This window comes from Cannabis sativa, chromosome 4, assembly GCF_029168945.1.
Source record: "Cannabis sativa cultivar Pink pepper isolate KNU-18-1 chromosome 4, ASM2916894v1, whole genome shotgun sequence".
Taxonomy (NCBI): domain Eukaryota; kingdom Viridiplantae; phylum Streptophyta; class Magnoliopsida; order Rosales; family Cannabaceae; genus Cannabis; species Cannabis sativa.
Genome location: NC_083604.1, coordinates 67,458,297 through 67,472,039, shown reverse-complemented (window position 1 = coordinate 67,472,039; position 13,743 = coordinate 67,458,297). Strand labels below are relative to the sequence as shown.

The window sequence follows — 13,743 nt, the reverse complement described above, 5'->3', positions numbered from 1 at the left end:
CACTTTCCACACATTTCATGATTTTTTCTATCCACTGTTCCTCGTATCCCAAACCCCTCATCATTGTTCGTAAAAAGTTCCATTCCACTCTATCATAGGCCTTGGACATATCCAACTTCAAAGCCATTTTCCTTCCATTCCCAAACCTTTTTGTCCTCATACAATGGAGGCTTTCAAACCCAATTATTGCATTATCTTGAATGAGCCTACCCCCCACAAAGGCACTTTGTTCCTCCGAAATTACTTGATGCATACTTGTCTTCATTCGGCCAGCAAGGCATTTTGCCACTATTTTATAGATCACATTGCATAGGCTTATTGGTCGAAATTCTAACATTCAGGTTGGCTTTGAGATCTTAGGAATGAGGCAAATGAGTGTGTTATTAATGTCCTTTACTTGCATCCCTTCATTGAGAATTCCTAAGCACACTTTTGACACTTCAGCTCCAATCGTTGACCAATACTTCCTGTAAAAGAGGCCAGGCAACCCGTCACTGCCTGGAGCTTTTTGGGGATGAATGTCTCGCATTGCCTTGAAAACCTCTTCCATGGTGAAAGGCTCCAACAAGTAGTCTTTTGTAGCTCGGGAGATACGGTTTGGAATAATTCTTTGGAAATCTTCTAACTCCTCCTTAGTAGTTGGATTAGAAGTGAATAACTGCTTGAAATAGTCACACGCCACCCTACCTATGTTTCGATTCCCCGTGACCCACTGAAGCCGATTATCTATCAATCCTTGGATGGTATTCTTTGCTTTCCTATTACTCACCTTCCTATGGAAAAACTTTGTGTTCTTGTCCCCTTCTTTCAGCCATAACGCTCTACTCCATTGCTTCCAAAATTTCTCCTCTTTGTCAAGCCAAACATTTTGTTTCCTTTCCAATTCCTGTATTTGTTGCCAATCCATTGCATTAGTACTTCGGGACAGTAAAGAAATTTTATCTTCATATTCCTTTAAGTGCCTTGTCATCTCTCGCTTCTTTGTCTTATTCCATTGTTGAAGGGCCACCCCACAATTACTCAGTCGAGTCTTTAACTCCCTAGTGTTCGAAATCTGCTTGTTTTGATGCCAAACCGAGTGCACAATGTTTGAACACTCTTCATCTTCAGCCCAAGACTCTCAAAGTGGAATCTAGTTCGCCATCTAGTCGTATTATGCATCTTTAAGTTGGGGTCATAGCCCATAAGGAGAAGAGGGCAATGATCCGAGTTTGTACGATCCAAATGACGAACTTTCGTTGAAGGGAACATGTCAAACCAATTTGAATTACCACAAACCCGATCGAGCCTTTCAAAGATAAGATCATTTTTTCTACCATTGCACCATGTATAATCACTTCCCTCATACCCCACATCTCGCAAATGACAACTATCCAAAGCCTTCCTGAAATTGTTAATGAGGTAACTCGGTTTAGGGAGGCCTCCCTTTTTCTCTCTTTGGCTCACAATTTCATTAAAATCCCCTTCTACAGCCCATGGTCCGGAGTACATTCGACTAATTCTTTTCAAAAGCTTCCAAGAGTGAAATCGTTGACTAGGATCCGGGTCGCCATAGAAGCCAGTAAACCGCCACCATTGACCATCCTCAATTCTAACGAAAGAATCGATATGGAAAGGAGAAAAGGACTGCACATGGGTTTCTACATCCATGGACCATAGTAAAATGAGACCCCCACTTTTCCCACGAGCTTCAACCGTAAAGCAACCAACAAACCCCAACTTGACTCTCAATGATTATGCACGAACATTACCAATCTTCGATTCAGAAATGAAGACCATTTTAGGATTGTATTGATTCACTAGGGAAGTTAAGGAACGCACCGTCAAAGGGTTCCCCAACCCTTGGGCGTTCCATTATAAAATATTCATGGCTATAGGCGACCCTGAGTTTCAGGGTGTGCCTCTTCCATGATCTGAGTGCCTACCGAATCCCCCATAGGAGAAATGCTAGCCACTTTGTTTTCCAACTTCCCTTTTCTAGCCTTGGAGTCTTTCTTCACTGCCACCTTCCTTCTATTTTATTTTGCAATGTTTTTCGAACAGCTTCCCACTACAAAGGGCGTAGATCCATCCAATATAAGGGCTTCTTGTGCGTAGGAAACTGGATGTTATAGAGATCTTGATCCTGAATTTCTTTGGATAAGACCGTGGCCGAATTTTTCAGCTTCCCGTAGCCTGAGTCTCCATAGTCTTCCACAATTCGACGTTTTCCCCGACTTCCATCATCACTCCTACCCTGGGTTTCCTCTTTACCTATGTCCCATGCCTTCAAACCAGAATCCATTGATGAATGCATTGACCCCCCTTCTAAAAACTGTTGTATCTTGCCTTGATTAGTTTCTCTGCTATCTGTCCCATTCATACTCCCTATTCTTACATCTCCCATAGTAACTAGAGAAGGAGAAGAAGAAACAGTAGTAGCCCTTCCAATGGTGGTTGTCGGTTGCTTCATAGTATCTTCTATAGCACTATTCTTTCCCATTCCATATCTATCACCTTGTATGCCTTCTCGGATCCCATTTCTAACCTTTAACCATTTTCCATACGCAGCAGTACCCTCCGTGCCTTCCTCCTGAATCATGATTGGATCTTGGTGACAGTCTTTATGGCTATGCCCAATTCTTCCACGCTTAAAACACATGAAAGGTAATTCTTCATATTGGAATGTTATCCACTTCTTTTGTCCGCTACAGGGGAGGGGAAAACCTGGACATATGGGTTTGTTGATAGACATCCAGATTCAGAATCGGAAAAAGCTATCTGCTACCATTTTGGAGATATCTGAATTTTGCACTGTAATAACTTCCCCTGCCTTGGCTACCATTCGAACTGTGTTGTTTGTAGTCAAAAGATTAATCGAAACTCCCCATGCCCGACCCCATATAGGAAAGCTAGTTAAATCATTCTTCCAAGATTCATTAGAATTCTCCATTTTGCCCAAGATTAGCACCCCATTAGATAAATACCATGGCATTGTAGTTAATATTCTGCTTTGAATTGATTCAGATGCAAATGTAAAAGTTAAGAAAAGACATGTTTCGAACTTTTCTTTGATCTTGATATTCCATTCGACATCCTTCAATCTCCATATCCCTCCCAACACTTTCTTGAGAAATCCCCTACTGTGTTCTGAGTTAGTATAGAGGCGGCCTCTCAAATTGAATTTTGAAACAGTGATTGACAAGCTTTTATCCACTTCCCATTCTTCATCTTCATCCGTGACCTGAAGATTGTGGGTTTTCTTCAGTATTTCGTCCATGGCAGAGGCGATCACCTCAATCCCAGAAAACGGGAACCCTTCGAAAGCGAGGGAAGAAGACAGGGACAAGGCAGAGCCCCCATAACTGCATTTCGTTTTTCCTCTTTTGTTTTGTTTTCTTTCCTATAAATGACCACCACTAGGACGGGTTCCAAGTCCCCTTCACCTGCTAAAAAAATTTCAAAAAGTCCTAAGAAACCTCCTTCGAAGTCCTCTAAAGGTGATCCTAAAATGGGTTTGAAAGACATTGCGAAAAAGGGAATGGTTGAAGTTGCTAAGCCTTCTGGTTCTAAAAAAAGACCTCTTCCAGCTAAGGTTGAAGCTCCTAAGGCAAAAAGAACCAAAACTTCGAAATCTGTTAAGGATGTAAGTTGTCTACTGTTATTTTTTTATTTTTATTTTTTTAGTTTTTTTTTCTTGTTGTTTGGTTTTTGGTTTTTGTTGTGTGTTTTAAATTTTTTTTGTCCATAATGTTTTAAGTTCCCTCCAATTCTGACTTCGATGATGAAATTCCTGATGTGGAATCGAAGCCTAAAGTTAAACCCAAGGTTTGTATATTCTTTCGCATTTTTTTCTTTTATTTTTTTTAAGTTAAAATCATCATTTTTTTTTTATATTTTTGTTTATGTTTTATCTGTTTGTATTCATGGTTTTTAAGTATTTTCATATTTTTGTGTGTATTTGTTTAGGTATTTCATTTTATGTTATTTTTTAGTTTTTTTTGTTCTATTTTTGCTATTAGTTTATTTTTTGCCCTATAAAACCAAACTATATATTGTTACTGTTTTTCATTTTGGGTTTTCTTATTAGTTGTTTTTTAGTTTTAAATGTGTTTTTTTACGATATTTGGTGTTTTTGTTCTCATTTTTTGTTGTAGAAAGGTTTTATGTTTCTTATTTTTAAATCGTTTTTTGATTGTTCTTTTAGTGTTCTATTGGTTTTTATTTTAAACAGTTGTTTTAATGTGATTTTTAGGGCTTGAGAGCTTCGATTTCAACAGAAAAATTGTGGAAAGAACATAGATAGAAAACTGGGAAGAAAAGAAAAATAAAAATAGTTATGGATAATTAGAGAGAGAATATGTGTGATAGAGAAATGGGAGCATTACTATTGAGTACCAGTGATGCCCAAAACCTTTCATAGGTGGCACCCTACGATTGGTTAGCGATATTCCTTAAAAGTTATTTTCTTAAATTATATGAGACATGTTTAATTACACCAATAGCGGAATAAGGAGGGGTGCTAAGTACTAATGATGCATTTTAGCAATTCTCAGAGAAATGAGGAAAACCAAATGATGTGCTGACATCATTAATATAGTATTTTTGTAATTTTAATCATTTTTGAAACTTAAAAGGGCTTTTTTCATAAATGTACAACAAAAATAAAATAATTACAAAAAATGTGCAAAAAAAATTATTTGAAAAACTTATACATTTTGAAAATTTATTACATAAAACAATACATTTTAATCATTAAATAATATAAATCATTAATAATTAAACTAATTACCATAAATAGAAAACTGTAATTAATATTTCTGGTGTATACATATTTGGTACACTATGTTTTATTTAAATACAAGTTTGGTACCCTGTATTTTCAATAATATTTATTTGATACCCTGTATTTTAAAAACATACATATTTGGTACCCTAAACTCAAAATTTTTTGATAAAATTTTATCAATATAATTAAATTATCTTCAATTTTACAAATTTTAGATTCAAATTTAATTATTTAATTACATATAACTGACAACCGTTTGGTCAAATTAATAAAATTTTATTGATTAAATTTTACTTTAGGGTACCAAATATGTATTATTTCAAAATATAAGGTACTAAATAAGTATTATTGAAAACACAAGGTATCAAATGTGTTTTAAGAGAAAAGATAGGATACTAAATGAGTATATTCCCAATATTATTTTGTAATATTTTATCCTTGTGTTTATTATATTAATGTTTTAAAAATTATTAATAATAAAACGTGTTTATTAAAATTCAAAACAAAGAATTCTGTAAAATTAATTAAATAAATAATAAACAGTTTTAGAAAAATAAACAAATTAAATATATTTTTTTTATTAAAGAAAAAATATTTATTATCTATTTTAGTATGAATTATTATAATTTAATAAGTTTTTTTCAATAAAATACAATATCAAAATTATAAACATTAATGTATATAAATATAAACCAATGCTTAAAATTACTAAAAATAAACATGACACGCATAGTGATATAATAAACATATGTGAATATTATTATTTTGTTTATTAAATTAGTAGGTTTAATAAATAGAAAACAAAATAAACATATATACACAAAGTATTTTATATTATTAGTATGTTTATTATAATTGTAAATATAAAAATAGACATAGCCAATTTATACTATACTAAAATAAATATATTTTCTTTTTATTGTTTCTATATATTCATTATTTTCTAATGAGTAAGTAAACGAATTAAATATAATTCTTACATCAAAAAATAAATAAACAAATATAACTTTATAAACTCTAAATATTATTTAATTAAAAAAAATAAACAGGACACAATAAACAAAAACAAAAGAAAAAGATAAACAATTTTTTTTTATATATATTATTTATTTTATAAAAAATTACTAAAAAAATAAACATAACACGCATAGAGTAATATAATAAACCTATGTGAATATTATTATTTTGTTTATTAAATTAGTATGTTTAACTAATAGAAAATAAAATAAACACATATATACATACAAAATATTTTATATTATTGATATGTTCATTATAATTATAAACATAAAAATAGACATATCTAATATTTATATTATACTAAAATAAATATATTTTTTTCTATTGTTTCTATATGTTAATTATTTTCTAATGAGTTAGTGAACGAATTTATCTATTGAAAAACACTTCTTACATTAAAAAATAAACAAACAAACATAACTTTATAAATTTCAAATATTATTTAATTAGAAAAAATATAATATAAATTGTAGATAAGTGGAAATTAAGATTTTTAAAAATCAGCTAATAATGATATTAGACATAGGTGTCGTTTGGTAACACTTTTGTTTTTTAATTTTTTTAATCACAAAATGAAAGTAAAATTTTTGTTTTTAAAAAATTTATTTTTTAAAAATAAAAATGCGTTCTATAACCACTTTTGTTTTTCAATTTTAAAAACAGAAAACAAAAGTGTGTTCTGTAAAGTTTATTTTTATTTTTATTTTTTGATTTTATTTAAGTCGGGTCTAGGTCCGGGGTCGGATTCGGGTTCAAGTCAAAAGCCGGGTTTAGCGCCAGGGCCGTAGGGAGGGGATTTGGGTCCGGGTCTGGTCGTAATCTAAAAGATTGATTAAGAAAAAAAACTGTTTAAAAAAATATTGAAAGTGATTTTTTTTGCTTTTAAAATGTTGATTTCTAATTATAAAATTGAAAAGTAAAAACAGTTTTATAGAACATGTTTTTAAAAAATATTTTCACTTTTCTACTTTTAAAAACAAAAAACTAATTAAAAAAGTGTTACCAAACGCCACCATAGTTAATCAAAAAATTATGATTATATATGTTTTGAATTTTAAAAATATATCATTTATGTTGTTGACGTGATTTGTATGATAAATACAAATTTTATTATTTATTATTAGTATCTTATTATGTTTTGTAATTATTAATTTACAATTTTATGTAATTAGTAAGCTTACTCATTAATACTATATAAATTAGTCATGAAAATAGTTATACAAATCTAAATATAGTAAGTTGACTTATTAATATATCTATTATAATTTAATTAAGAATTTGTTTGAATTTTTGTAAATATGTTTTCGAATGTGTACATTTTTAAAATTGTGTTTTTTTGCACATTTTTTGTAATTATTTAAGAAAATGTATACATTTATGTAAAATGCCCAACTTAAAAAGGTAAAAATAATTTTGTAAAACTGATAAGCATTAAAAATATAAAAAATAGTCAAATATAACACTTAGGTGATGTTTGATTTGGTGTAATAAAAATGTAATGATAATGATAATAGTAATGTAATGGAATAAGAATCGTAATTGTAATTAATTACAATATTTGATTTGTTGTTGGAATGAGTATTGTAATCAAAATTATTGTGTTTGGTTTGCCGTGGGAAATGTAATGGAAAAAAATGTATATTGACCAAAATATCCCTATTACTTTTATTTTTTGAATTATAAAATATTTAAATAAAAGGTAAAATAGATTTTTAAATTTCTTTTATTATATTTTTATTATAATATTATATTAATTTTGTAATGGATTGTAATTGTAATGACCATTACAATGGTTTTTCATTGTAATAAGGATTACTTCATACAATGTAATACAATGTAATGAATTACAAAATTTAAAAAAGAAAAACAAATAAAGTAATGAACATATTGATTACCATTACAATTCCCATTTCTATAAACCAAACATACCGTTAGTGTAAAAATCTCTATTAAATAATAAGATTCATACTTTCCAAAAAAAAAAAAACAAATCACATTATATTAAAATTTATGGTCATAATAATTAATACATACTAATGTTTTATCTAAATATACTATTACTTATTATTTAATAAAATAGTATGAACAAAAAGTACTAAGAATAATGTGGAAGAAACAAGGTTTTGAGACACTTAACAAACAAAAATGTCACCAATACTATTAGTAAAATGTGATTTTATTATCTTGAATAATAATAAATGTACACAGTAAAGTGATTTATATAGAGGGATATCCAACCTTAGAATACACACCAAACCCAACTAAGAATAACCTTATCTCTATATCCAAACATAAAATATTTATTTAATATTTAATATGCCCCCTCAAGATGGAATGTACAAGTTTGTAATATTCATCTTGGAAAATAAATCCTTGAAATGAGATGTAAAAAGAGACTTGGTGAGAAGGTTGGTAAGGTTGCGTTTGGTGTTGACACGAAAAAGCTTCAACTGGCCACTTTGTACCCTTTCACGGATGATATGGCAGTCAATGTCGACATGTTTGGTCTATTCATGAAAGACTGGGTTTTCGGAAATATGAATAGCAGCTTTATTGTCGCAATTCATGAGGACTAGATGCGGATGAGAGATCCTAAAGTCTTTCAACAAGGCGAGTAACCATAGTATCTTGCAAGTAGTATTAGCCATGGCGCAGTATTCGGCCTCAACGGAAGAACGTGAAATCGTGTTTTGTTTCTTGGATTTCCAAGAAATTAAAGAGTCTCCCAAAAAGATGCAATAACCTGTGACAGAACGTCTAGTATCGGGGCAAGCACCCCAGTCAGCATCAGAAAAAACTTTAAGTTGTACCTCATTAACAGACAAGTTACTCTCGGTATAAGCTTTGAGTTGTGTAGAATGAGTGCAGTGGAAAAACAATCCTTGGCCTGAGAAGCCCTTCAAATATTGGAGGATGCATTGAGCGGCATGGAGATGAGGATGCCGCGGAGCCGAACAGAATTGAATAAACCTATTAACAGTATAAGAAATATCAGGTCTAGTTATAGTTTTGTAAATGAGTTTTCCAATCAAACTTCTATAAGTGGTAGGATCAAAAAGTAACTCCATTATGTCCTTACTGAGATGTGTGTTTGGTTCCATCAGGGTGGAGACGAGTTTGGCACCAATATAACATGTATCATTTAAAAGTTGAAAAATAAATGGTCTTTGGGAGACCAAAATACCATTGGTGGATCACCCAACCTCTAGTCCAAGAAAGAACCTCAAAGGACCAAGATCTTTGAGTTTAAATTTGGAGTCAAGCTGTCTTTTAAACAATTCAGCATCACTAGAAGTATTACTAGCGATTAAAATGTCATCAACATAAACTAAGACAGCAAGAAAAATATTGTTAGAAGATCTAATAAAAAGAGAGTGATCTGAAGAGGATTGTTTGAATCCTTCACTTATCAAAGTAGAACTAAGTTTGACATACCATTTTGAGGAGGCTTGTTTGAGGTCATAGATGCTTTTATGTAATTTGCATACAACATTGGGAGATAGGTCTCCTTGGTGTTTGTAACTGGGGGGAAGTGCCATATAAACTTTCTCATTGAGATCACCATGGAGGAAAGCATTATTGATGTCCATTTGATATAGTTGCCAATTATTAATGGCAGCAAGAGCAAGGAGGACTTTGAGGGTATTAAACTTTGCTACAGGAGCAAAAGTTTCAAGGTAATATATCCCAAATTACTGGGAGTACCCTTTAGCTACTAAGCGAGCTTTAAACCTTTTAGTTTCACCGTGGGCATTATATTTTATTTTATATACCCATTTGCAGCTAATGAAATGGTGGCCAGCAGGAAGAGAGACAATTGTCCAAGTTTTATTGGCTATAAGTGCAACAATTTCTGTATCCATAACTTTAACCCATATGGGAAATTTAGAAGCTTGGGAATAAGAAGTTGGTTCAAAAACCAAATAGGCACTTAAAATGGCAGCACAAAACTTAGGAGAAAATTTGTCATAAGAGATGAAATTTGAAATGGGATGTGAGGTAAAAAACTCACAAATGTAGTCAGAGATGAGGTGGACGGATGATCGTCCATCTAGACTTTTTGGTGACATTGGGGCCACTTCGAGAGGCTGGAATAACCTCGGGTGGTGGCTGGATGTCTGCACGGGTAGTGGCTGGAGTGGCCACATGGTGGGGCAGTGGTGAAGGGTGTATAGGCCGGGGTGCCGCAACTTTGAAAGGGGCCTGCAAAAGACCACTAAATGAGCCATTAGTGTTAGAAAAAAACGCATCAATGTTATCATTAGAACATGTATTTTTAAGAGGAAAAATATGTTCATAAAAAATGACATCTCTAGAGTGAAATATTTGATGTGTTTCAAGGTCAAGTAGAGTATAAGCTTTCATACCAACCGAGTATCCAATGAATGCACAAGCCCAAGATCTCGGAGAAAATTTATGCCTTGAGTTGTCCAAGGTGGAAGCATAAGCAAGGCAACCAAAGGTACGGAGATAATCATAAGAGGGTAACCTATTATACAACAACTCAAAAGAAGACTGAATGTTAAGTAAAACAGATGGTGTGCGATTTAACAAGTAAACCGCGGTATTAATAAAATAACTCCAATACCCAAGAGATAAACGAGATTGAAAAGCAAGAGAGCGGGTGGCATTCAATATGTTGATGCTTGCGTTTAACAACAGAATTTTGTTGTGGTCTTTCTACACAAGAATGATTAGGAAGAATGCCTTTAATTGTAAAAAAAAGATGACAAGTTTAGTCCTTTCGCATTATCACATCACATGCCTTTAATAGAAATGGAAAATTGATTGAGTATATAAGCATAAAATTGAGGTATAATAATGTTGACATCAGATTTATTTTTAAGCATATAAACCTAAGTAAATCTAGCATGATCATCAACAATAGTAAGAAAATATCGATAACCTTCTATGTTGGTTTTGTGAAAAGGACCCCAAATATCCAAATGAATTAAGTCAAAAGTAGTAGGAGCCATGTTATTAGTTGAATTAAAAGATAGCCTTTTTTGCTTAGCTAAATGACATACATGACAAGGAGACAAAGATGAGTCAGAATCATTAAAATGAAGAATTTTATTCAAGGATTTGGTAATCTATAAAGAGGGATGTCCAAGGCGTAAATGCCATTTGTGTACATCATTACAAGATATGCTAGAATTACAAGTAGCACTATTTTCTTGTTGGAGAAAGAAAAGTTGTCCAACGCGATTAGCAATTCCAATCTGTAGATTCCAACTCGTGTCTTGAATAGAATAACTAGAATGTGAGAATAGTACGGAATATTTTAGATCTTGAACAATAGAAGTAACCAACAAGAGGTTAAACTGAAAATCAGGTACAAAAAGCACATTAGTTAAACAAAAGTTAGCATTAATGTGAACAATACCAGATTTAATGACATGAATATTTATACCAGTAGGTAAAGTAACATGCGAAGCACTAGGAATAGTATCAAAAGAAGTAAAACATGTTTTTATCAAAACAAACATGGTGGGTAGCCCCACTATCAACTATCCAGATATTATTAGAGAAAGATACAAATTTACCAGTGAGATTAGATGCCATTGGAATGTTGACATCAATCGTTGATTGGGTCTGTTGAATCTGTTTGGTAAGTTGAGAAATCATTTCTTGCAACGAAGTAAGTTTGTCCAAGACAGAGTGAGAAGCGGAAGCTTGATTAGCAGCCGGTCCTTTGACTTGGGAACCCCGATTCGAAGTGGAGCGCTGTGTAGAATCAAATTTGCGCTTATCAAAATAAACGGGAGGAAAGCCATGGAGAACATATCATTTCTCCTTTAAGTGACCTGATTTTTGGTAGTGAGTACAAAAAGGTTGCATTTTTTATTGTGAGGGGGATTTGATGGCTGAGATGAAGTGGCGGCGATGAGGTTCGGGAGAAGACGAAATTTCTTTTGTCGCTCATGCTGAATGGTAGTAGAGAACACCTTCGAGAGGGATGGAAAAGGTTTGGTGATTAACACTTGATCTCAAACTGCCTGGTATGATTCATTGAGGCCAGTGAGAAACCGAAACACCTTTTCTTGATTCTGAAACTTGGTGTTATCGGCAGAAGCTTAACAAGTGCAAGGGAGACGAGGTCGAAGCTCATTGATCTCATCCCATTTAGCCCGAAGCTTGGTGAAATATGCAGTGACGGATTCATCACCTTGGCGTAAACCTGTAAGAGATTCTTGAAGTTCAAAAAGACGAGGTCCATTTCCTTGACTAAAACGGTTAGTAAGCTCAGTCCACATCTCATGAGCAGTATCAAGAAATATTATACTACTCTTAATATCCAAAGAAACACAATGAATAATCCAAGACATTACCATTTGGTTGTAGGGAGTCCAAGAATGGAAGAGATGACTAGTAGGATCGCGTTGAGGAAGAGTACCATCAATGAAACCGGTTTTGTTCTTAGCTTCGGGAGATAAATGAAAATCCCAACATCATTGCTGAAAATTATGGTTGGACAGTGGTGGTGTCACAAGAATCAACCCGGGATGGTCACTAGAGCCAACGAAGTATGGGTTGTCTTCATTGGCTGGATGGTCATGAGAAGGAGGCTGCAAAGAAATGGGATCGTGAGCACTGTGTGAACCAAGGTGAGAGAGAGAAATGTTACCAACAATCACGACATGAGTGGATCTTGAAGGTATGGCCGGAGCATCCATGGAAGCGACTCCGACCAGAAGAGGAACGGTTGAGGAAGGACGAGCATTTTGAGGAGGAGACGGGATGACGTGTTGAAGATTGGGAGCCACAGCAGGCGGCTCAATCGGAGCTTCGGCTGACGGAGGAATCGTTTCTTGAACGATCGGAGCTTCAACGGAGGACACCACGGGAGTAGTGGTGGAACCGGCGAGAATGTTGTCGGCAATGGAAGCAGCAGCAGACGGAAGATTGCAATGAGGAGCAGAGAACCGGCGAGTTCGTGCCATGAAAGAAGGTGAGCTGTTAAAGTTCCACTAAGCCGTTTGAAGAACCTGCCAGATCCATAAAAAGAGGTACATGCCCGAAAAAAGGGGATCTGGTCTCCTAAAGGGAAATATTTGATACCATATAAGTAAAATGTGATTTATTATCTTGAGTAATAATAAATGTACACAGTAAAATGGTTTACATAGTGGTGGATATTCAACCCTAAAATACACACCAAACCCAACTAAGAATAACCTTATCCCTGTACCAAACATAAAATATTTGTTTAATATTTAATAAATACCATGTTCATAACGAAAAGGGAAATTTGATTTTCTATACTTAGAAAATTTTAAAATTTTTTCCCTAAATACATACTTAATAATATTGGTAATATATGACCACATTTCCCATATCCCACAAATACCTCTCCCATTTGAAAAAAATCAAAAAATGAAATCAGCCATGGATGCCTCATCCCGAACCTCTCTCTCCCATGGCTGCCTCATTCCGACCACCACGCCCGGCCACCGACGACTACCCACCACCCCGACTACGCACCACCGTCCGAACCACGCACGACCCAGCCCCTTCTCTCGAACCCAGCCCCTCTCTCTCTCTCTTCCTCTCTCTCAGGCGGGAAAAAAAAAAAAGACCAGAGGTCCGATGGTCGGACCACATGGTCCGATGGGGTCCGACCCATCGGACCATGTGGTCCGACCATCGGACCGATGTCTCTTTGTTTTCCTCAAACTGAAAAAAAAAAAAAAAACAATCTGCTACCCAGGTAACACTATATATGTATATATATATTTATATGTGTTCATGTATAGATGATATTTCGATGACACAAGCGTGCTCTCTCTCACTTTTGGTATCAGATTGGACCACGCACAATTGTTTTTTTTTTTTTTTTTTTTTTTTTTTTTTCGGTTTGAGGAAAACAAAGAGACACTGGTCCGATGGGTCGGACCCCATCGGACCATGTGGTCCGACCATCGGACCTCTGGTCTTTTTTTTTTTTTTTTTCC

At 33.9% G+C, this 13,743-nt stretch overlaps 1 protein-coding gene across 1 annotated transcript; it reads right to left on the bottom strand.

The window, feature by feature from the left end:
* Window positions 1–8,295: 8,295 nt before the first annotated feature.
* Window positions 8,296–8,856, bottom strand: LOC133037095 (uncharacterized mitochondrial protein AtMg00810-like). The gene has a single exon (XM_061113912.1). The coding sequence runs from the start codon at window positions 8,854–8,856 to the stop codon at window positions 8,296–8,298; it is 561 nt and encodes a 186-aa protein (XP_060969895.1).
* Window positions 8,857–13,743: the final 4,887 nt, after the last annotated feature.

Excerpts from the sequence above, each read along its gene's own strand:
- LOC133037095 (XM_061113912.1), bottom strand. The coding sequence starts at position 8,856 with ATGGAGTTACTTTTTGATCCTACCACTTATAGAAGTTTGATTGGAAAA.